This window comes from Pseudophryne corroboree, chromosome 2, assembly GCF_028390025.1.
Source record: "Pseudophryne corroboree isolate aPseCor3 chromosome 2, aPseCor3.hap2, whole genome shotgun sequence".
Taxonomy (NCBI): Eukaryota; Metazoa; Chordata; class Amphibia; order Anura; family Myobatrachidae; genus Pseudophryne; species Pseudophryne corroboree.
Window position 1 is genome coordinate 43,264,955 of NC_086445.1, and position 23,470 is coordinate 43,288,424.

The 23,470-nt window shown below is 46.5% G+C and overlaps 1 protein-coding gene across 2 annotated transcripts in view; it reads left to right on the forward strand.

The window, feature by feature from the left end:
* The window catches only part of UVRAG (UV radiation resistance associated), a 138,038-nt gene that overhangs the window by 17,960 nt on the left and 96,608 nt on the right, over positions 1-23,470 (forward strand). For both annotated transcript variants that reach the window (XM_063951244.1, XM_063951243.1), the window contains exons 5-6: positions 8,812-8,886; positions 13,396-13,481. In XM_063951244.1, coding sequence (XP_063807314.1) covers positions 8,812-8,886; positions 13,396-13,481 — 161 coding nt within the window. The remainder of the gene's footprint in view (positions 1-8,811; positions 8,887-13,395; positions 13,482-23,470) is intronic.

The window sequence follows — 23,470 nt, forward strand, 5'->3', positions numbered from 1 at the left end:
CGATTCTCTTTTTGTGTTGTTTGGTTTTCACAAACGTGGCTGGCCTGCTTCCAAGCAGACTCTGGCCAGATGGATTAGAATGGTGATTGCACATGCTTATGTACAGGCTGGTCGTCCGGTTCCTGCTACCATCAAAGCCCATTCTACTCGGTTGGTTGGACTTTCTTGGGCGGTCCACCGTGGTGCGACCCTTGCACAATTGTGCAAGGCGGCTACGTGGTCCTCCGGGAACACGTTTATAAGGTTCTATGCCTTCGATACCGCCGCTTCCCAGGATGCTTCCTTTGGATGCCGGATTCTTGTGCCCGCTACAGTGCGTCCCCTCCCATAAGGAACTGCTTTAGGACATCCACGATGTAATTCCTTGTGGAGCCCAGTGTACCCCGCAGCAGAAAACGAGATTTATGGTAAGAACTTACCTTTGTTAAATCTTTCTGCGAGGTACACTGGGCTCCACAAGGCGCCCACCCTGACGCACTTAGCTTTTTTGGGTTGGTATTGGCATTAGCCGCTGGCACCCTCTCCTGCGGTGAGTGTGTGGTGTTATGGGCTACGAGCGGTTGTCGTCTCTGGTACCTGCTACTGCATTGGGCTGGTTAACCAAACTGAGCTCACTGGCATGGAGGCGGGGTTATAGAGGAGGCGGCGCTGTGCATTCTGGGAACAGTCAAAGCTTTGAGCCTGTTGGTGCCTCGGATCAAGATCCTACTCTACACCCTGATGTAATTCCTTGTGGAGCCCAGTGTACCTCGCAGAAAGAGATTTAAAAACGGTAATTTCATTATATATATATAATAAATATATATATATATATATATATATATATATATATATATATATATATATATATATATATATATATATATATATATATAATTTATTAGTTCTTTATTTGTCCCTGGCTCTGTCCCAGCAGCAGCAGGTTTGCTGCTCAGGAACTGGGGCCGCAGAACACTGGAAAGTGTATGAATAATGAATCGTCTCAGCGTGTGGTGGCAGCAGTATCACAGTGACTCGGAGCAATCTCTTTATCTTCCAGTCAGTGACTCTTGTCCTCGTTGCAGGGTTTTAAATTCTAAAATAACTCTGGTTGCAAAGTTATGCAGATGTCGTACGCTTCATCCACCCTAAAGGGGGGTACTCACGGGAGAGATGTGTGCTGAACGATCTTAACACAGACCACTCAGCACACATCTCTCACCCCGCTCAGCACAGCGCGATGTGCTGAGCGAGGGGGAAAGCCGACGGGGGGCCGCTCACTTCACACAACGGTGAAGTGAGCGACCCGCTAGATTGAGCCTGCATGCAGCTCAATCTAGTATCGGCGATAGCGATGTGCGGGGCCGCGCATCGCTATCGCTGGAGGGCATACACACGGCAGATCCGTGCTTAAAATCTAAGCAATCTAGCAAGATTGCTTAGATTTTAAGCACGGATCTCTCCGTGTGTACCCCCCTTAACAGCGCCACCTACAGCCTAGGAAAATGTACATTCTGTTATTAGTGCAGTTTCTAGGGGAGACGGTTGTTGGGTCGACCACTGAAAGTCGACATGGTCATTAGGTTGACGTACTAGGTCGACATGCAAAAAAGTCAACATGAGTTTTTGACAATTTTTTTTTACTTTTTTTTTTCATACTTAAAGATCCACGTGGACTTCAGTTGGGAACGGTAACCTGTGCCGAGAGCAGCGGTAGCGGAGCGAGGCACCTAGCCCGAAGTTCGCTCGCCAAGCAAGGGGACACGGTGCCCTAATACCCCTTTTTCACTTGCTAGCACGGGTCGCAGCCGGGAGCCTGACACGGCTGCGACCCGTGCTAGAGTCCCCTTCTACACTGAGCTCACCAACCCGGCATATTGCTGGGTTGGTGACGCTGCTGCTGACACGACAGGGGCGGCGCTGGGAGATCACATGATCTCCCAGTGCCGCCCTTCCATTCACTGTGAACGGGAGCCGTGTCGCATCGACACGGCTTCCGTTCACACTACACAGCTTACCGGGTTGAACACGTGTTCAACCCAGCAAGCTACCTGGGTAGGATTCCCGGATCACTTGATCCGGGAATTTGCAGGGGGGGCCGTTTCCACTAGGAAAAAACACGGGTAAATGCGCGCCACCGTGCATTTACCCGTGTTTTTAGAGCTAGTGGAAAAGGTGTATGATTGAGGTTCCCTGTCACCTTACGAAGAAAACGACACCAAAAACAGTCAAACTCATGGCGACCTTTTTCATGTCGATCTAATGACCACATTGACACAATGTATGTCGACCTAATGAACAACACCCGTTTCTAGTACAATGGCGCAGGTAGTAAAATCTACCCAAGCAAGCTACGGGTAAAGAAACCAATCATCATTTTTCTAGCACAGTCATTGAAATGACTTACACTATGGGGGTCATTCCAAGTTGTTCGCTCGTTATTTTTTTCCGCTACGGAGCGATTAGTTGCAAACTGCGCATGCGTAATGTTCGCAGTGCGCCTGCGCCAAGTAAATCAGCACAAAAGTTTGGTATTTCTCTATCGTCCTAGTGGATGCTGGGGTTCCTGAAAGGACCATGGGGAATAGCGGCTCCGCAGGAGACAGGGCACAAAAAGTAAAGCTTTAGGATCAGGTGGTGTGCACTGGCTCCTCCCCCTATGACCCTCCTCCAAGCCTCAGTTAGATTTTTGTGCCCGGCCGAGAAGGGTGCAATCTAGGTGGCTCTCCTAAAGAGCTGCTTAGAAAAGTTTAGCTTAGGTTTTTTATTTTACAGTGAGTCCTGCTGGCAACAGGATCACTGCAACGAGGGACTTAGGGGAGAAGAAGTGAACTCACCTGCGTGCAGGATGGATTGGCTTCTTGGCTACTGGACATTAGCTCCAGAGGGACGATCACAGGTACAGCCTGGATGGTCACCGGAGCCTCGCCGCCGGCCCCCTTGCAGATGCTGAAACGAGAAGAGGTCCAGAATCGGCGGCAGAAGACTCCTCAGTCTTCTTAAGGTAGCGCACAGCACTGCAGCTGTGCGCCATTTTCCTCTCAGCACACTTCACACGGCAGTCACTGAGGGTGCAGGGCGCTGGGAGGGGGGTGCCCTGGGAGGCAAATGAAAACCTTTTTTGGCTAAAAATACCTCACATATAGCCTCCGGGGGCTATATGGAGATATTTAACCCCTGCCAGAATCCGTTAAGAGCGGGAGACGAGGCCGCCGAAAAAGGGGCGGGGCCTATCTCCTCAGCACACAGCGCCATTTTCCCTCACAGAAAGGCTGGAGGGAAGGCTCCCAGGCTCTCCCCAGCACTGCACTACAGAAACAGGGTTAAAACAGAGAGGGGGGGCACTAATTTGGCGTCAGAAATATATAAAAAAGATGCTATAAGGGAAAACACTTATATAAGGTTGTCCCTATATAATTATAGCGTTTTTGGTGTGTGCTGGCAAACTCTCCCTCTGTCTCTCCAAAGGGCTAGTGGGTCCTGTCCTCTATCGGAGCATTCCCTGGGTGTGTGCTGTGTGTCGGTACGTGTGTGTCGACATATATGAGGACGATGTTGGTGAGGAGGCGGAGCAATTGCCTGTAATGGTGATGTCACTCTCTAGGGAGTCGACACCGGAATGGATGGCTTATTTAGGGAATTACGTGATAATGTCAACACGCGCCAAGGTCGGTTGACGACATGAGACGGCCGACAAACAATTAGTACCGGTCCAGACGTCTCAAAAACACCGTCAGGGGTTTTAAAACGCCCGTTTACTTTAGTCGGTCGACACAGACACAGACACGGACACTGAATCCAGTGTCGACGGTGAATAAACAAACGTATTCCTTATTAGGGCCACACGTTAAGGGCAATGAAGGAGGTGTTACATATTTCTGATACTACAAGTACCACAAAAGAGGGTATTATGTGGGATGTGAAAAAACTACCGTAGTTTTTCCTGAATCAGATAAATTAAATGAAGTGTGTGATGATGCGTGGGTTCCCCCCGATAGAAAATATGGGCGGTATACCCTTTCCCGCCAGAAGTTAGGGCGCGTTGGGAAACACCCCTTAGGGTGGATAAGGCGCTCACACGCTTATCAGAACAAGTGGCGGTACCGTCTATAGATAGGGCCGTCCTCAAGGAGCCAGCTGACAGGAGGCTGGAAAAATATCATAAAAAGTATATACACACATACTGGTGTTATACTGCGACCAGCGATCGCCTCAGCCTGGATGTGCAGAGCTGGGGTGGCTTGGTCGGATTCCCTGACTAAAAATATTGATACCCTTGACAGGGACAGTATTTTATTGACTATAGAGCATTTAAAGGATGTATTTCTATATATGCGAGATGCACAGAGGGATATTTGCACTCTGGCATCAAGAGTAAGTGCGATGTCCATATCTGCCAGAAGATGTTTATGGACACGACAGTGGTCAGGTGATGCAGATTCCAAACGGCACAAAGGTGTATTGCCGTAAAAAGGAAGAGGAGTTATTTGGGGTCGGTCCATCGGACCTGGTGGCCACGGCAACTGCTGGAAAATCCACCGTTTTTACCCTAAGTCACATCTCTGCAGAAAAAGACACCGTCTTTTCAGCTTCAGTCCTTTCGTCCCTATAAGAGTCATATCTGCCCAGGGATAGAGGAAAGGGAAGAAGACTGCAGCAGGCAGCCCATTCCCAGGAACAGAAGCGTTCCAACCCTTCTGACAAGCTCTCAGCATGACGCTGAGACCGTACAGGACCCCTGGATCCTACAAGTAGTATCCCAGGGGTACAGTTTGGAATGTCGAGACGTTTCCCCTGCGCAGGCTCCTGAAGGCTGCTTTACCAAGGTCTCCCTCCGACAAGGAGGCAGTATGGGAAAAAATTCACGAGCTGTATTCCCAGCAGGTGATAATTAAATTACCCCTCCTACAACAAGAAAAGGGGTATTATTCCACACTATATTGTGGTACTGAAGCCAGAAGGCTAGGTGAGACCTATTCTAAATCTAAAAAAATTTGAACACTTACAAAGGTTCAAATCAAGATGGAGTCACTCAGAGCAGTGATAACGAACCGGGAAGAAGGGGACTATCTGGTGTCCCGAGACATCAGGGATGCTTACCTCCATGTCCCAAATTTGCCCTTATCACTAAGGGTACCTCAGGTTCGTGGTACAGAACTGTCACTATCAGTTTCAGACGCTGCCGTTTGGATTGTCTACGGCACCCCGGGTCTTTACCAAGGTAATGGCCGAAATGATGGTTCTTCTTCGAAGAAAAGGCGTCTTAATTATCCCTTACTTGGACGATCTCCTGATAAGGGCAAAGTCCAGGGAACAGTTGGAGGTCGGAGTAGCACTATCTCGGATACTGTTACAACAGCAGGGGTGGATTCTAAAGATTCCAAAATCGCAGCTGATCCCGACAACAAGTCTCCTGTGCTTAGGGATGATTCTGGACACAGTCCAGAAAAAGGTGTTTCTCCCGGAAGAGAAAGCCAGGGAGTTATCCGAGCTAGTCAGGAACCTCCTAAAATCAGTGCATCATTGCACAAGGGCCATGATAAAAAAAAAAAATGGTGACTTCCTTCGAAGCAATTCCAGTCGGCAGATTTCATGCAAGAACTTTTCAGTGGGATCTGCTGGACAAATGGTCCGGATCGCATCTTCAGATGCATCAGCGGATAACCCTATATCCAAGGACAAGGGTGTCTCTCCTGTGGTGGTTACAGAGTGCTCATCTTCTAGAGGGCCGCAGATTCGGCATTCAGTTTTGGATGTTGGTGACCACGGAGGCCAGCCCGAGAGGCTGGGGAGCAGTCACACAAGGAAAAAATTTCCAGGGAGTGTGATCAAGTCTGGAGATTTTTCTCCACATAAATATAGCTAAGGGTAAAATTTATAATGCTCTAAGCTTAGCAAGACCTCTGCTTCAAGGTCAGCCGGTATTGATCCAGTGGGATAAAACATCACGGCAGTCGCCCACGTAAATAGACAGGGCGGCACAAGAAGCAGGAGGGCAGTGGCAAAAACTGCAAGGACTTTTCGCTGGGCGGAAAATCATGTGATAGCACTGTCAGCAGTGTTTCATTCCGGGAATGGAAACTGGGAAGCAGACTTCCTCAGTAGGCACGACCTCCACCCGGCAGAGTGGGAACTTCATGGGGAAGTTTTCCACATAATTGTAAACCGTTGGGAATTACCAAAGGTGGACATGATGGCGTCCCGTCTGAACAAAAAACGGGACAGATATTGCGCCAGGTTAAGAGACCCTCAGGCAATAGCTGTGGACGTTCTGGTAACACCGTGGGTGTACCAGTCGGTGTATGTGTTCCATCCTCTGCTTTTCATACCTAAGGTACTGAGAATTATAAGACGTAGAGGAGTAAGAACTATACTCATGGCTCCGGATTGGCCAAGAAGGACTTGGTACCCGGAACTTCAAGAGATGCTCACAGAGGACTTATGGCCTCTGCCGCTAAGAAGGGACTTGTTTCAGCAAGTACCATGTCTGTTCCAAGACTTACCGCAGCTGCATTTGACGGCATGGCGGTGGAACGCCGGATCCTAAGGGAAAAGGCATTCAGGAAGAGGTCATTCCTACCCTGGTCAAAGCCAGAAAGGAGGTGACCGCACAACATTATCACCACATGTGGCGAAAATATGTTGCGTGGTGTGAGGCCAGGAAGGCCCCACGAAGAAATTTCAACTCTGTCGATTCCTGCATTTCTTGCAAACAGGAGTGTCTATGGGCCTCAAATTGGGGTCCATTAAGGTTCAAATTTCGGCCCTGTCGATTTTTCTTCCAGAAAGAAGTGGCTTCAGTTCCTGAAGTCCAGAAGTTTGTCAAGGGAGTATTGCATATACAACCCCCTTTTGTGCCTCCAGTGGCACTGTGGGATCTCAACGTAGTTCTGGGATTCCTCAAAACACATTTGTTTAAAACCAGTCAAATCTGTGGATTTGAAGCATCTCACATGAAAAGTGAACATGCTCTTGGACCTGGCCTGGACCAGGCGAGTGTCAAATTGGTGGTTTTTTTCTCAAAAAAGCCCATATCTGTTTGTCCATTCGGACAGGGCAGAGCTGCGGACTCGTCCCCAGTTCTCTCCCTAAGGTGGTGTCAGTGTTTCACCTGAACCAGCTTATTGTGGTGTCTTGCGCCTACTAGGGACTTGGAGGACTCCAAGTTGCTAGATGTGGTCAGGGCCCTGAAAATATAGGTTCCAGGACGGCTGGAGTCAGGAAAACTGACTTGCTGTTATCCTGTATGCACCCAACAAACTGGGTGCTCTTGCTTTTAAGCAGACTTTTGCTAGTTGGATGTGTAATACAATTCAGCTTGCACATTCTGTGGCAGGCCTGCCACAGCCAAAATATGTAAATGCCCATTCCACAAGGAAGGTGGGCTCATCTTGGGCGGCTGCCCGAGGGGTCTCGGCTTTACAACTTTGCCGAGCGGCTATTTAGTCAGGGGCAAACACGTTTGTAAAATCCTACAAATTTGATACCCTGGCTAAGGAGGACCTGGAGTTCTCTCATTCGGTGCTGCAGAGTCATCCGCGCACTCCCGCCCGTTTGGGAGCTTTGGTATAATCCCCATGGTCCTTTCAGGAACCCCAGCATCCACTAGGACGATAGAGAAAATAAGAATTTACTTACCGATAATTCTATTTCTCGGAGTCCGTAGTGGATGCTGGGCGCCCATCCCAAGTGCGGATTATCTGCATTACTTGTACATAGTTACAAAAATCGGGTTATTATTGTTGTGAGCCATCTTTTCAGAGGCTCTGCTGTTATCATACTGTTAACTGGGTTCAGATCACAGGTTGTACAGTGTGATTGGTGTGGCTGGTATGAGTCTTACCCGGGATTCATAAATCCTTCCTTATTGTGTACGCTCGTCCGGGCACAGTACCTAACTGAGGCTTGGAGGAGGGTCATAGGGGGAGGAGCCAGTGCACACCACCTGATCCTAAAGCTTTACTTTTTGTGCCCTGTCTCCTGCGGAGCCGCTATTCCCCATGGTCCTTTCAGGAACCCCAGCATCCACTACGGACTCCGAGAAATAGAATTATCGGTAAGTAAATTCTTATTTTTACTCACGGCGTAACAAAGTTTTTTCATCGTTCTGGTGATCGTAGTGTGATTGACAGGAAGTGGGTGTTTCTGGGCGGAAACTGGCCGTTTTCTGGGAGTGTGCGGAAAAACGCGGGAGTGTCTGGAGAAATGGGGGAGTGGCTGGCCGAACGCTGGGTGTGTTTGACATCAAACCAGGAACGAAACTGACTGAACTGATCGCTATTTGTGAGTAGGTCTGGAGCTACTCAGAAACTGCTAAGAATTTTCTATTCGCAATTCTGCTAATCTTTCGTTCGCAATTCTGCTAAGCTAAGATACACTCCCAGAGGGCGGCGGCTTAGCGTGTGCAATGCTGCTAAAAGCAGCTAGCGAGCGAATAACTCGGAATCACCCCCTATAAGCGGATTACTTTACGCAACTGTGCCACTTTACCTCTCTCCAAGGCCTATATTTACGAAACTTCTCTGCAGGTTTGAGCTGAAAATGTAAAGCTTCACTAACATTCGGGCTGTGAGTTCTCAGCTCCAACCTGCAAAGAAGCCGCCACTTTCGTAAATATAGCCCCATGTCTTGATCCAACTCCCCCTTAGTATCGTTATTAAAGAATGGTAATAGATTTCTGCATTTCTTACATGAAACTGAGCAGTTTTTCATTTACTACAGAATGTTTAATTATGTCCTCTCCGGCTTTATTACCAGCTGGTTGTAAATCGGTTGCTTCCATAATTATCTGTGCGCAGAACTCACCCCGGTCCCGTTCCTTTTCCTCCTCAGATTCATGCGTGTAACCCAAATGAAATCATTTTTGGGCTGAATGATGGATATTATGGAGCCTCATTTGAAAGTAAGGTAAGTTTAGGAAATGTACATTTTTCAGGTTTCTGTGATTTGAGTCCGTGGTTTCAGATGGACTGGTCCATTGCAGTCCTGGTCGTATCCATGTTACTATCTGCATTCTGTTGGTCACGGCAGGAAGTGCTGCTATGACCTGTGACCTCCACACACTGAGCCCAGTGTCTCAATATAACGGTGATGTCACTGGTTCCCTGCAGTTTGATAGGCTACGTACTGTGTGTGCCAACAAAATGGCCGACTTCACCTCTGTTTATTGTTCTAATATTAGAATTCCTTTAAGTTACAGACTACATCTTCTATGCTGTATACATCTCTATGTATATACATTCAAGTGCCAGAAAAACTGTGACCCCCTGTCTAGTAACGCTTAGGTCCCCCTATCCATCGGATTACAGCAGCAACATAACGGGTCACAGACTCCAAACTCTCAGAAGTACTATGTAATTAGTGTACACATGCCTCCTGAATACTGGTCCACAATTCCCTAATATTTGCCGCTGGTGGAACCCTTCTGTTGATGACACCTTGAACTGCATCCTCACATGTGTTCTGTTGGGTCCAAATCTGGCAAATGAGGTGGTCGACTCATGATGCCAAACTCAGAGGAATGTTCCTACAGCCATAATATGGTGGTTATGGACCTCTGTGGTGGCGCATTGTTGCGCTGAAACGGCCTTCTCCGCTTCTGAGTGCGTAAGTGCATGACATGAAGGGGAGCAAATAATCAGTAATGATGGTTACATAGCAACTGTCCGAAACAGTTGTAACCTCAACGTGTTGGACCAGACTACGCGTTTCCAGTCATCTTGCGCTCCATTGGCGGTGTTCACGAGCCCAGTCGATGTCCAGAGCCTTGTTCTGTGGGGTCATCAATCTCATTTGGTTGGGTCTTTCGGCTCCTTTACCACAAAGGCCTTTAAATTGTTGCACGTGACGATCCAAATTTGTTGCGGATTTCGGCAAAGGAGCGGCCCATCTCTCTGGCCCCTTATGTCATGCTTTATTCAAAACTGCCTTAATTGTGATTCGCTGCCATCTTCACTGCTACTTATACAGTAAGGAATTGCAGAGATCTGTGCCCATATACTGTATGCTGCTTCTCTTTGCGGAAGATATGACTTGGTGGCAGGTACTGGGAATTGGAGAAGCTGTCTCGGCGTCTCTGGCACATGACTGTAGTTACGTATGGTCTATAGCGCCTTGTAAAATGCTTACGAAATGTATTTACTGAATGGTTTAAAAATGTTTTTAATTGCATTGGACTTGTGGAGGTGGGGGGTTGTTCTTTGGTGGTGGTCTTTTATAAATATAATTCTCCACAAATCCGCAAACTTTCAAGATGTGCCTTATTTACACATTGAGCAGTCTCCAGTATATAGCATTGTTGCTGTAACCTCTGCAGTAACCAGATTGTCGCCTATTACTGGTTTGCAGCATAGGAATGTCACCTACGGTCGTAATACAAAATCCACTTTGGTACAGTGCATAACTTTTCCCACATTTTATGTTACAGCCTTATTCCAAACTGGAATAAATTAATTTTTTCCACACACAATACCCCATAATGACAACGTGAAAAGTGTTTTTGAGATTTTTGCATATTTATTTAAAAGATAAGAAAAACAAAAAACTTAAATCACATGTACATAAGTATTCACAGCCTTTGCCATGAAGCTCAAAATTGAGCTCAGGTGCATCCTGTTTCCACTGATCATCCTTGAGATGTTCCTACAGCTTTATTGGAGTCCACCTGTGGTAAACTCAGTTGATTGGACATGATTTGGAAAGGCACACGCCTGTCTATATAAGGTCCCACACTTCACAGGTGCATGTCTGAGCACAAACCAAGCATGAAGTCAAAGGAATTGTCTGTAGACCTCCAAGACAGGATTTAGGCACAAATCTGGGGAAGGGTACAGAAAACTATCTACGGCTTTGAAGGTCCCAATGAGCACAGTGGCCTCCATCATCCGTAAATGGAAGAAGTTCGGAACCACCAGGACTCTTCCTAGAGCTGGTCGGCCGTCTAAACTGAGTGATCGGGGGAGAAGGGCCTAGTCAGGGAGGTGACCAAGAACTCTGGTCACTCTGTCAGAGCTACAGCATTCCTCTCTGGAGAGAGGAGAACCTTCCAGAAGGACAACCATCTCTGCAGCAATCTACCAATCAGATTTGTATTGTAGAGTGGACAGACGGAAGCTAAACCTTAGTCAAAAGTACATGGCAGCCCACCTGGAGTTTGCCAAAATGCACCTGAAGGACTCTCTGAGAAACAAAGCTCTCTGGTCTGAGGAGACAAAGATTGAACTCTTTGGCGTGAATGCCAGACGTCATGTTTGGAGGAATCCTAGCACCGCTCATGACCAGGCCAACACTATCCCTACAGTGAAGCATGGTGGTGGCGGCGGCGGCATCATGCTGTGGGGATGTTTTTCAGCGGTAGGAACTGGGAGACTAGTTAGGATATAGAGAGAGATGACTGCAGCAACGTTCATAGGTATTCTGGATGAAAACTTGCTCCAGAGCACTCTTGACCTCAGAATGGGGCAACGGTTCATCTTTCAGATATCAAAGGAGTGCCTTCAGGACAACTCTGTGAATGTTCTTGAGTGGCCCAGCCAGAGCCCAGATCTCTCTGGAGAGATCTGAAAATAGCTGTGCACCGACGCTCCCCATCCAACCTGATGGAGCTTGAGAGGTGCTGCAAAGAGGAATGGGTGGAACTGGCCAAATATAGGTTTTCCAAGCTTGTGGCAACATATTCAAAAAGACTTGCGTCTGTAATTGCTGCCAAAGGTGCATCAACAAAGTATTGAGCAAAGGCTGTGAATATTTATGTACATGTGATTTCTTAGTTTTTTATTTTTAATCAATTTAGCAAAAATCTCAAGAACACTTTTTTTCCCACATCATTATGGGGTATTGTGTGTAGAATTTTGAGGGAATTTTTTTTATTTATTCCAGTTTGGAATAAGGCTGTAACATAACAAAATGTGGAAAAAGTGAAGCGCTGTGAATACTTTCCGGATGCACTGTATGTAAGGCCGTACCGTTACCTCCTAAAATGAAGCCATAACCTACTTGTACAAACATTGGAGGCCACATAGCCCGATTCAGACCTGACCACTGCTGTGCTGTTTTCGCACAGCGAGCGATTGTTGAACTACTGCGCGTGCGCCGCCAAACCGACAGGATGGTGCGGAAATTTTGATTGCTTGGGCGTTCACAAGGTGATGGACAGGAAGAGGACGTTTGTGGGTGGTAACTGCCCGTTTTCTGGGAGTGTCAGGAAAAACGCATGTGTACCCAAGCGTTTTTAGGGAGGGGGTGTGACGTCGGCTCCGACCCCGATCAGCCTGATTCCTTCACACCGGAGGAGTAAGTATTGAGTTACGCACAGACTGCACAGAATGGGAAAAACATTCGATGGTGAGTGTGATGTGAACGGTTTTGCAGCTGTCGGCTGACTGAGGGGAATTTTCACACAGCGTACACATGCAATCGCACACTTGCACGGGGCAAATTTTCACTCTACCTGGGCGGTGACTATCTGATGGCACGATGGTGTAATTTGCGGCACAGCGATCAGGTCTGAATTAGGCACACTATTTGGGAGCTTAACCAGCGCTCGTGAGGATGCAGCCTATAAACTCACCAGGGCCTGGTGACCTCGACGTTGCTGGACTCTGACATGATAGCTGAATATTGATGCGGGCCACAAACCGGCCGCACCTGGCAGGGGAAGTGTCCTCTCTGAGTGCTCAGTGTGGAATCAGCAGTTGGTGTGTAGCTCCCACAGCTCCCTGCCTCCATTCATATCCAGGCTTACAGAGAAGCAGGTGGAAAAGCAATAGAACATTCTGCCATTGGTGATTATTTTATCAGCATTGAATAGCCAGCTTCTTGCAGAGTCTACAGTAATTCTCTGTAACGTTCCACGTGAATACATTGGGATCGATATGAAATACCTCCAATCAAAATGCCGACGGTCGAAATCCTGACACCAATTGACCGATGGTCTAAATCCTGACATGGCCAAAATTCCGACAAGGTCAAAATACCGACATGTAAAATGCCGACAGGTCAAAATACCGACATGCGGGTTTTTTGTGTGTGTGTGTGTCGACATAAGTCATCATGGACACCATATAAAGTGTACCGCGTCCCCTCGCATGCTTCGGCACGGTGCCTCGCTGCGCTCGTCACACTATTATATATCCCCTCCAGGTCCACTGGGATGGTAAAGTATGAACAAGTCGATTTCAATGAAAAACTCATGTCGGTATTTTGACCTGTCGGCATTTTACATGTCGGTATTTTGACCTGTCGGCATTTTTACATGTCGGTATTTTGACCTTGTCAGTATTTTAAATGTCTGTATTTTGTCCTTGTCGGGATTTTGAACGTCGGGATTTTGATTGGAGGTAAACTGACTGCATCCCGAATACATTGTGTGTTTGTAGTTTATCGCTGCTAATATGTCTCTTTATGTGTTCCCCTCAGAGTAATACAGAGTCGTGTAGAAACAGCCACCTGCAGGTAGAGCAGAATGCTGTGCGGAACTCCTACGGCGTGTTCTCACTGCTCAGGTATGGTCTGATCGTTACCTATAGTACTGTAATATAACTACTCTGCTCCAGTAGTCACAGCGCATATTACAGATTTATGGCAAGGGGCTGTTTTTCTCCCCTTTGTGTATTATCACGGCTGAAGCGGGCCGGACTGGGACCAACGTATATCGGATCAGTGTATAAGAATATTCTGCTTACCGGCGACGGCTAGATGTTTCATATGGAGGGAGACAGCATTGTGGGGCTCTGTACTTCCCGGCATCCCCCTTCCACATGCCGTCCTTATCCACTTCACTGATCTATTACCTCCTGTTAAATCTCTTTGAAGCAGAACTTCTGCCTTCATTATCTTTCATATGTACAGTAGAGGCAACAGCAAAATGAGACGTGCCGTTATTTAAACCAAGTTTATACTTATATTTGTGTGACATCCTTCAGGTGCTGTAGAATCTGTTTTCTCTGCCCCCCTTGACTACTCTGACTGTGAATCATTCTAGTAATGGAGACGCCTGTGTTCTGGCCCAGTATATGCGTCTGTCGTGATGAGTGGTTGTTGTATGTATGACGCTAGAGATAAACACTTGGCGCTGTGTCACCCTACTGCTGTACATTTATAGGGGCTGGTAATGTCTGCCGCATGCATCACATTAGCTGGTCCTGGCCTTTCTCTCCCGTTACACGGAGCATTTATAGTGAAAATCCGTATGCTCATTGCAGATCCGAGTGCTGAACACTGTCAGATTTGGTGACAGGGGGTGTCAGACAACCTGAAAGGGTCACCAGTAATCACCAGCTTTAATGCAAAGTGCTTTTAACTCTAGTAATACCAGTGTTCTTATTATGCGGGCAAGACATGGCCCGTGCTTTCCTCACTTTATTTTCTCGGATCTTTGAGAAGATTCCAAACAAAATATATATGTACTGTAGAAGAAGAAGAAAAGTATTGTTAAATATGAGAAAATCCATAACTTTTATTACATGCAAAGTGATTTGTTCATTCTTCGGTTAGATATACAGTGGCTATAAATATTTTCCCCTTCTGCATTTTTCTTAATTATAAATAAAGACAATTTTTAATTTGTTTTGCTAAAATAAGACCCGGTGCAATCAGTTGTCTTTAACGCTCGTATCATTTGTTGGGCTCCATCTGTGTACAATTAAAGTGTTTCAATTGATTTGAAAACAAATCCGCCTGTCTGGAAGAGGTCCCGCAGCTGGTTAATGCATGTTCATAGAAGTGCTTCATCATGAGCATCAGAGAACATTTAAAGTTTATTAAAAACGCTAATCAAGAGAAGGATGGAAGATGATTTTGAAGAATGTCCCCTGGAGCGATGACACAGCTACGAACATTTCTATAAGTTCCAGTGATACCGTGAATTACATTTTTTACTCCACCGCTGGGGGCTATGTTTGGCTGCTGTTCATACCAAGAAGAACTTCCTCCAACCATTAGCCATGGCAGTTTGCTGGTTCCGTTATTATTCTATAATGTGAAAGTTCTCAAAAAACAGAGCAAGGTTATATGCAACTATATGAGGAGACCTGCAGTCGGCAATCCAATGAGAGCTTAGCTGGCTGTTTATTCTCCAGCAGGAGAGTCACCCAGAGTATGCCGCAATGTCACATTGGGATGGGGCAGATGTACTAAACCTGGGAGAGAGAGAGAGAAAGTGCCAACCAATCAGCTCCTAACTGCCATGCTACCGGCTGATTGAAAAATTACAAGTAGGAGCTGATTGGTTGGTAATTTATCTCTCCCAAGGCGTAGTACATATCCTGCAATGTCTGCATGTGACCTTCCATCTACTGTGGATCTACACATCCCAGGGTGCCCTGCCACAGTTTTGCTATTAAGGCATGCTAAAACTGAGGCAGGGCATGCTGGGATGTGTAGTTCCACAACAGCTGGAGGGACGCAGGTTTGGACTGTAAATAATAGGTTATGGCTAAATGCCCAGATGTACAAAGAGTCAGTGACTTGCAGCTCTAGAGGAGCACTTGGCTTACATATGGTCATTTTATTATTTTTTATTGCGTTTGGAAAAGAGTGAGATGTTTTATGTCTTTAGAGCATTTTGGGTTGTGAATTCTCAAATAAATAATTTCACAATAAAAATACAATATATATATATATATGAGCCGTGAACCAAGAAAAAGCATAATTACACATTGTTCCAACAACAAGCAGAACTAGGGTCCAGTCATTGTGCTGCATGTTCTTATTTTTCCCTAGGGTTTTGCAGATTGTATTTGAATCGTGTAGCAGTAGGTTTTATTGTACGTCACAGCAAGTGCTTTATAAATAATACGTTGAAGAGTAATCTTAAGGTTCTATGGGTAAGCCTCTCCGTTCTTCAGCTCTTCAGTATTTGTGCATCTGAATTTGTATGGCAAGCAGTGCTGTCTGTCACCACCGGGTGGTGCAGTTGTAATTGTATTTTGTTTTCTGATGTGGATCAGCATTATTATTATGTTTTTTCCAGCTATTTATATAACGCACACATATTCTGCAGCGCTTTTCAGAGAATATTTGGCCATTCACATCAGTCCCTGCTCCAGTGGAGCTTATACTCTATATTCCCTACTACATGTGTACACACACACACACACACACACACACACACACACACACACACACACACACACACACACACTAGAGATGAGCGGGTTCGGTTTCTCTGAATCCGAACCCGCCAGAACTTCATGTTTTTTTTCACGGGTCCGAGCGACTCGGATCTTCCCGCCTTGCTCGGTTAACCCGAGCGCGCCCGAACGTCATCATGACGCTGTCGGATTCTCGCGAGGCTCGGATTCTATCGCGAGACTCGGATTCTATATAAGGAGCCGCGCGTCGCCGCCATTTTCACACGTGCATTGAGATTGATAGGGAGAGGACGTGGCTGGCGTCCTCTCCGTTTAGAATTAGAATAGATTAGAGAGACACTTGATTTACTAATTTTGGGGAGCATTAGGAGTACTCAGTAGTGTACAGTGCAGAGTTTTGCTGATAGTGACCAGTGACCACCACTTTTATTTATAATCCGTTCTCTGCCTGAAAAAAGCGATACACAGCACACAGTGACTCAGTCACATACATACCATATCTGTGTGCACTGCTCAGGCCAGTGTGCTGCATCATCTTATTATATATCTGTCTGACTGCTCAGCTCACACAGCTTATAATTGTGGGGGAGACTGGGGAGCACTACTGCAGTGCCAGTTATAGGTTATAGCAGGAGCCAGGAGTACATAATATAATCCGTTCTCTGCCTGAAAAAAGCGATACACAGCACACAGTGACTCAGTCACATACCATATCTGTGTGCACTGCTCAGGCTCAGGCCAGTGTGCTGCATCATCTATTATCTATATATAATATTATATATATCTGTCTGACTGCTCAGCTCACACAGCTTATAATTGTGGGGGAGACTGGGGAGCACTACTGCAGTGCCAGTTATAGGTTATAGCAGGAGCCAGGAGTACATAATATATTATATAGTGAGTGACCACCAGACACACAGTGCAGTTTATTTAATATATCCGTTCTCTGCCTGAAAAAAGCGATACACACAGTGACTCAGTCAGTCACATACCATATCTGTGTGCACTGCTCAGGCTCAGGCCAGTGTGCTGCATCATCTATATATATTATATATCTGTCTGACTGCTCAGCTCACACAGCTTATAATTGTGGGGGAGACTGGGGAGCACTACTGCAGTGCCAGTTATAGGTTATAGCAGGAGCCAGGAGTACATATAATTATATTAAAATTAAACAGTGCACACTTTTGCTGCAGGAGTGCCACTGCCAGTGTGACTAGTGACCAGTGACCTGACCACCAGTATATAATATTAGTAGTATACTATCTCTTTATCAACCAGTCTATATATTAGCAGCAGACACAGTACAGTGCGGTAGTTCACGGCTGTGGCTACCTCTGTGTCGGCACTCGGCAGCCCGTCCATAATTGTATATACCACCTAACCGTGGTTTTTTTTTCTTTCTTTATACATACATACTAGTTACGAGTATACTATCTCTTTATCAACCAGTCTATATATTAGCAGCAGACACAGTACAGTGCGGTAGTTCACGGCTGTGGCTACCTCTGTGTCGGCACTCGGCAGCCCGTCCATAATTGTATATACCACCTAACCGTGGTTTTTTTTTCATTCTTTATACATACATACTAGTTACGAGTATACTATCTCTTTATCAACCAGTCTATATATTAGCAGCAGACACAGTACAGTGCGGTAGTTCACGGCTGTGGCTACCTCTGTGTCGGCACTCGGCAGCCCGTCCATAATTGTATATACCACCTAACCGTGGTTTTTTTTTCATTCTTTATACATACATACTAGTTACGAGTATACTATCTCTTTATCAACCAGTCTATATTAGCAGCAGACACAGTACAGTGCGGTAGTTCACGGCTGTGGCTACCTCTGTGTCGGCACTCGGCAGCCCGTCCATAATTGTATATACCACCTAACCGTGGTTTTTTTTTCTTTCTTTATACATACATACTAGTTACGAGTATACTATCTCTTTATCAACCAGTCTATATATTAGCAGCAGACACAGTACAGTGCGGTAGTTCACGGCTGTGGCTACCTCTGTGTCGGCACTCGGCAGCCCGTCCATAATTGTATACTAGTATCCAATCCATCCATCTCCATTGTTTACCTGAGGTGCCTTTTAGTTGTGCCTATTAAAATACGGAGAACAAAAATGTTGAGGTTCCAAAATTAGGGAAAGATCAAGATCCACTTCCACCTCGTGCTGAAGCTGCTGCCACTAGTCATGGCCGAGACGATGAAATGCCAGCAACGTCGTCTGCCAAGGCCGATGCCCAATGGCATAGTACAGAGCATGTCAAAACCAAAACACCAAATATCAGTAAAAAAAGGACTCCAAAACCTAAAATAAAATTGTCGGAGGAGAAGCGTAAACTTGCCAATATGCCATTTACCACACGGAGTGGCAAGGAACGGCTGAGGCCCTGGCCTATGTTCATGGCTAGTGGTTCAGCTTCACATGAGGATGGAAGCACTCAGCCTCTCGCTAGAAAACTGAAAAGACTCAAGCTGGCAAAAGCACCGCAAAGAACTGTGCGTTCTTTGAAATCCCAAATCCACAAGGAGAGTCCAATTGTGTCGGTTGCGATGCCTGACCTTCCCAACACTGGACGTGAAGAGCATGCGCCTTCCACCATTTGCACGCCCCCTGCAAGTGCTGGAAGGAGCACCCGCAGTCCAGTTCCTGATAGTCAGATTGAAGATGTCAGTGTTGAAGTACACCAGGATGAGGAGGATATGGGTGTTGCTGGCGCTGGGGAGGAAATTGACCAGGAGGATTCTGATGGTGAGGTGGTTTGTTTAAGTCAGGCACCCGGGGAGACACCTGTTGTCCGTGGGAGGAATATGGCCGTTGACATGCCAGGTGAAAATACCAAAAAAATCAGCTCTTCGGTGTGGAGGTATTTCACCAGAAATGCGGACAACAGGTGTCAAGCCGTGTGTTCCCTTTGTCAAGCTGTAATAAGTAGGGGTAAGGACGTTAACCACCTCGGAACATCCTCCCTTATACGTCACCTGCAGCGCATTCATAATAAGTCAGTGACAAGTTCAAAAACTTTGGGTGACAGCGGAAGCAGTCCACTGACCAGTAAATCCCTTCCTCTTGTAACCAAGCTCACGCAAACCACCCCACCAACTCCCTCAGTGTCAATTTCCTCCTTCCCCAGGAATGCCAATAGTCCTGCAGGCCATGTCACTGGCAATTCTGACGAGTCCTCTCCTGCCTGGGATTCCTCCGATGCATCCTTGCGTGTAACGCCTACTGCTGCTGGCGCTGCTGTTGTTGCCGCTGGGAGTCGATGGTCATCCCAGAGGGGAAGTCGTAAGCCCACTTGTACTACTTCCAGTAAGCAATTGACTGTTCAACAGTCCTTTGCGAGGAAGATGAAATATCACAGCAGTCATCCTACTGCAAAGCGGATAACTGAGTCCTTGACAACTATGTTGGTGTTAGACGTGCGTCCGGTATCCGCCGTTAGTTCACAGGGAACTAGACAATTTATTGAGGCAGTGTGCCCCCGTTACCAAATACCATCTAGGTTCCACTTCTCTAGGCAGGCGATACCGAGAATGTACACGGACGTCAGAAAAAGACTCACCAGTGTCCTAAAAAATGCAGTTGTACCCAATGTCCACTTAACCACGGACATGTGGACAAGTGGAGCAGGGCAGGGTCAGGACTATATGACTGTGACAGCCCACTGGGTAGATGTATGGACTCCCGCCGCAAGAACAGCAGCGGCGGCACCAGTAGCAGCATCTCGCAAACGCCAACTCTTTCCTAGGCAGGCTACGCTTTGTATCACCGCTTTCCAGAATACGCACACAGCTGAAAACCTCTTACGGCAACTGAGGAAGATCATCGCGGAATGGCTTACCCCAATTGGACTCTCCTGTGGATTTGTGGCATCGGACAACGCCAGCAATATTGTGTGTGCATTAAATATGGGCAAATTCCAGCACGTCCCATGTTTTGCACATACCTTGAATTTGGTGGTGCAGAATTTTTTAAAAAACGACAGGGGCGTGCAAGAGATGCTGTCGGTGGCCAGAAAAATTGCGGGACACTTTCGGCGTACAGGCACCACGTACAGAAGACTGGAGCACCACCAAAAACTACTGAACCTGCCCTGCCATCATCTGAAGCAAGAAGTGGTAACGAGGTGGAATTCAACCCTCTATATGCTTCAGAGGTTGGAGGAGCAGCAAAAGGCCATTCAAGCCTATACAATTGAGCACGATATACTGTAGTAGGTGGAATGCACCTGTCTCAAGTGCAGTGGAGAATGATTTCAACGTTGTGCAAGGTTCTGATGCCCTTTGAACTTGCCACACGTGAAGTCAGTTCAGACACTGCCAGCCTGAGTCAGGTCATTCCCCTCATCAGGCTTTTGCAGAAGAAGCTGGAGGCATTGAAGGAGGAGCTAAAAGGGAGCGATTCCGCTAGGCATGTGGGACTTGTGGATGCAGCCCTTAATTCGCTTAACAAGGATTCACGGGTGGTCAATCTGTTGAAATCAGAGCACTACATTTTGGCCACCGTGCTCGATCCTAGATTTAAAGCCTACCTTGGATCTCTCTTTCCGGCAGACACAGGTCTGCTGGGGTTGAAAGACCTGCTGGTGACAAAATTGTCAAGTCAAGCGGAACGCGACCTGTCAACATCTCCTCCTTCACATTCTCCCGCAACTGGGGGTGCGAGGAAAAGGCTCAGAATTCCGAGCCCACCCGCTGGCGGTGATGCAGGGCAGTCTGGAGCGACTGCTGATGCTGACATCTGGTCCGGACTGAAGGACCTGACAACGATTACGGACATGTCGTCTACTGTCACTGCATATGATTCTCTCAACATTGATAGAATGGTGGAGGATTATATGAGTGACCGCATCCAAGTAGGCACGTCACACAGTCCGTACTTATACTGGCAGGAAAAAGAGGCAATTTGGAGGCCCTTGCACAAACTGGCTTTATTCTACCTAAGTTGCCCTCCCACAAGTGTGTACTCCGAAAGAGTGTTTAGTGCCGCCGCTCACCTTGTCAGCAATCGGCGTACGAGGTTACATCCAGAAAATGTGGAGAAGATGATGTTCATTAAAATGAATTATAATCAATTCCTCCGCGGAGACATTGACCAGCAGCAATTGCCTCCACAAAGTACACAGGGAGCTGAGATGGTGGATTCCAGTGGGGACGAATTGATAATCTGTGAGGAGGGGGATGTACACGGTGATATATCGGAGGGTGAAGATGAGGTGGACATCTTGCCTCTGTAGAGCCAGTTTGTGCAAGGAGAGATTAATTGCTTCTTTTTTGGGGGGGGTCCAAACCAACCCGTCATATCAGTCACAGTCGTGTGGCAGACCCTGTCACTGAAATGATGGGTTGGTTAAAGTGTGCATGTCCTGTTTTGTTTATACAACATAAGGGTGGGTGGGAGGGCCCAAGGACAATTCCATCTTGCACCTCTTTTTTCTTTTCTTTTTCTTTGCATCATGTGCTGATTGGGGAGGGTTTTTTGGAAGGGACATCCTGCGTGACACTGCAGTGCCACTCCTAAATGGGCCCGGTGTTTGTGTCGGCCACTAGGGTCGCTAATCTTACTCACACAGTCAGCTACCTCATTGCGCCTCTTTTTTTCTTTGCGTCATGTGCTGTTTGGGGAGGGTTTTTTGGAAGGGACATCCTGCGTGACACTGCAGTGCCACTCCTAGATGGGCCCGGTGTTTGTGTCGGCCACTAGGGTCGCTAATCTTACTCACACAGCTACCTCATTGCGCCTCTTTTTTTCTTTGCGTCATGTGCTGTTTGGGGAGGGTTTTTTGGAAGGGACATCCTGCGTGACACTGCAGTGCCACTCCTAGATGGGCCCGGTGTTTGTGTCGGCCACTAGGGTCGCTTATCTTACTCACACAGCGACCTCGGTGCAAATTTTAGGACTAAAAATAATATTGTGAGGTGTGAGGTATTCAGAATAGACTGAAAATGAGTGTAAATTATGGTTTTTGAGGTTAATAATACTTTGGGATCAAAATGACCCCCAAATTCTATGATTTAAGCTGTTTTTTAGTGTTTTTGGAAAAAAACACCCGAATCCAAAACACACCCGAATCCGACAAAAAAAATTCGGTGAGGTTTTGCCAAAACGCGTTCGAACCCAAAACACGGCCGCGGAACCGAACCCAAAACCAAAACACAAAACCCGAAAAATTTCAGGCGCTCATCTCTAACACACACGCGGGTTAATTTTTGTTGGGAGCCAATTAACTACCAATGTATTTTTGGATTTGCTTGTGGGAGGAAACCAGAGCACCTTGAGAAAACCCACGCAAGCACAGGAAGGACATACAAACTACACAGTTAGGGCCAAGATGGGAATCAGACCGTGAAACCCTGCCATCCTTTTGTGCATTACAAACCTAGCACATCAAATTAGTGTTATACTCTGCACCGAAACTTATTTGTTGCAAAAGATTATTACAGTAGGGAGTTTGCACATCACTATACAGTGGGGATTGAAAGTTTGGGCACCCCAGGCAAAAATTCATTTTAATGTGCAAAAAGAAACCAAGGAAAGATGGAAAAATCCCCAAAAGGCATCAAATTACAGATTAGACATTCTTATAACATGTCAAAAAAAGTGTGATTTTATTTCCATCATTTACACTTTCAAAAGAACAGAAAACAAAAAATGGCGTCTGCAAAAGTTTGGGCACCCTGCAGAGTTAATACCTTGTACTGCCCCCTTTGGCAAGTATCACAGCTTGTAAACGCTTTTTGTGGCCAGCCAAGAGTCTTTCAATTCTTGTTTGAGGTATCTTCGCCCATTCTTCCTTACAAAAGTCTTCCAGTTCTTTGAGATTCCTGGGCTGTCTGTGACGCACTGCTCTTTTAAGGTCTATCCATAGATTTTCAATTATGTTGAGGTCAGGAGATTGTGAAGGCCATGGCAAAACCTTCAGTTTACGCCTCTTGATGTAATCCACCGTGGATTTTGAGGTGTGTTTAGGATCATTATCCATTTGTAGAAGCCAGCCTCTCTTTAACTTCAGCTTTTTCACAGATGGCATCAAGTTAGCGTCCAAAATTTGCTGGAATCTTATTGAATCCATTTTTCCTTCTACTCGTGAAATGTTCCCTGTGCCACTGGCTGCAATACAACCCCAAAGCATGATTGATCCACCCCCATGCTTAACAGTTGGACAGAGGTTCTTTTCATTAAATTCTGTGCCCTTCTCCAAACGTACCTTTACTCATTCCGGCCAAAAAGTTCTATTTTAACCTCATCGGTCCACAGAACTTTATTCCAAAATACATCAGGCTTGTCTATATGTTCATTTGCAAATGTCAAATGCTGATTTTTGTGGTGAGGATGTAGAAGAGGTTTTCTTCTGATGACTCTTCCATGAAGACCATATTTG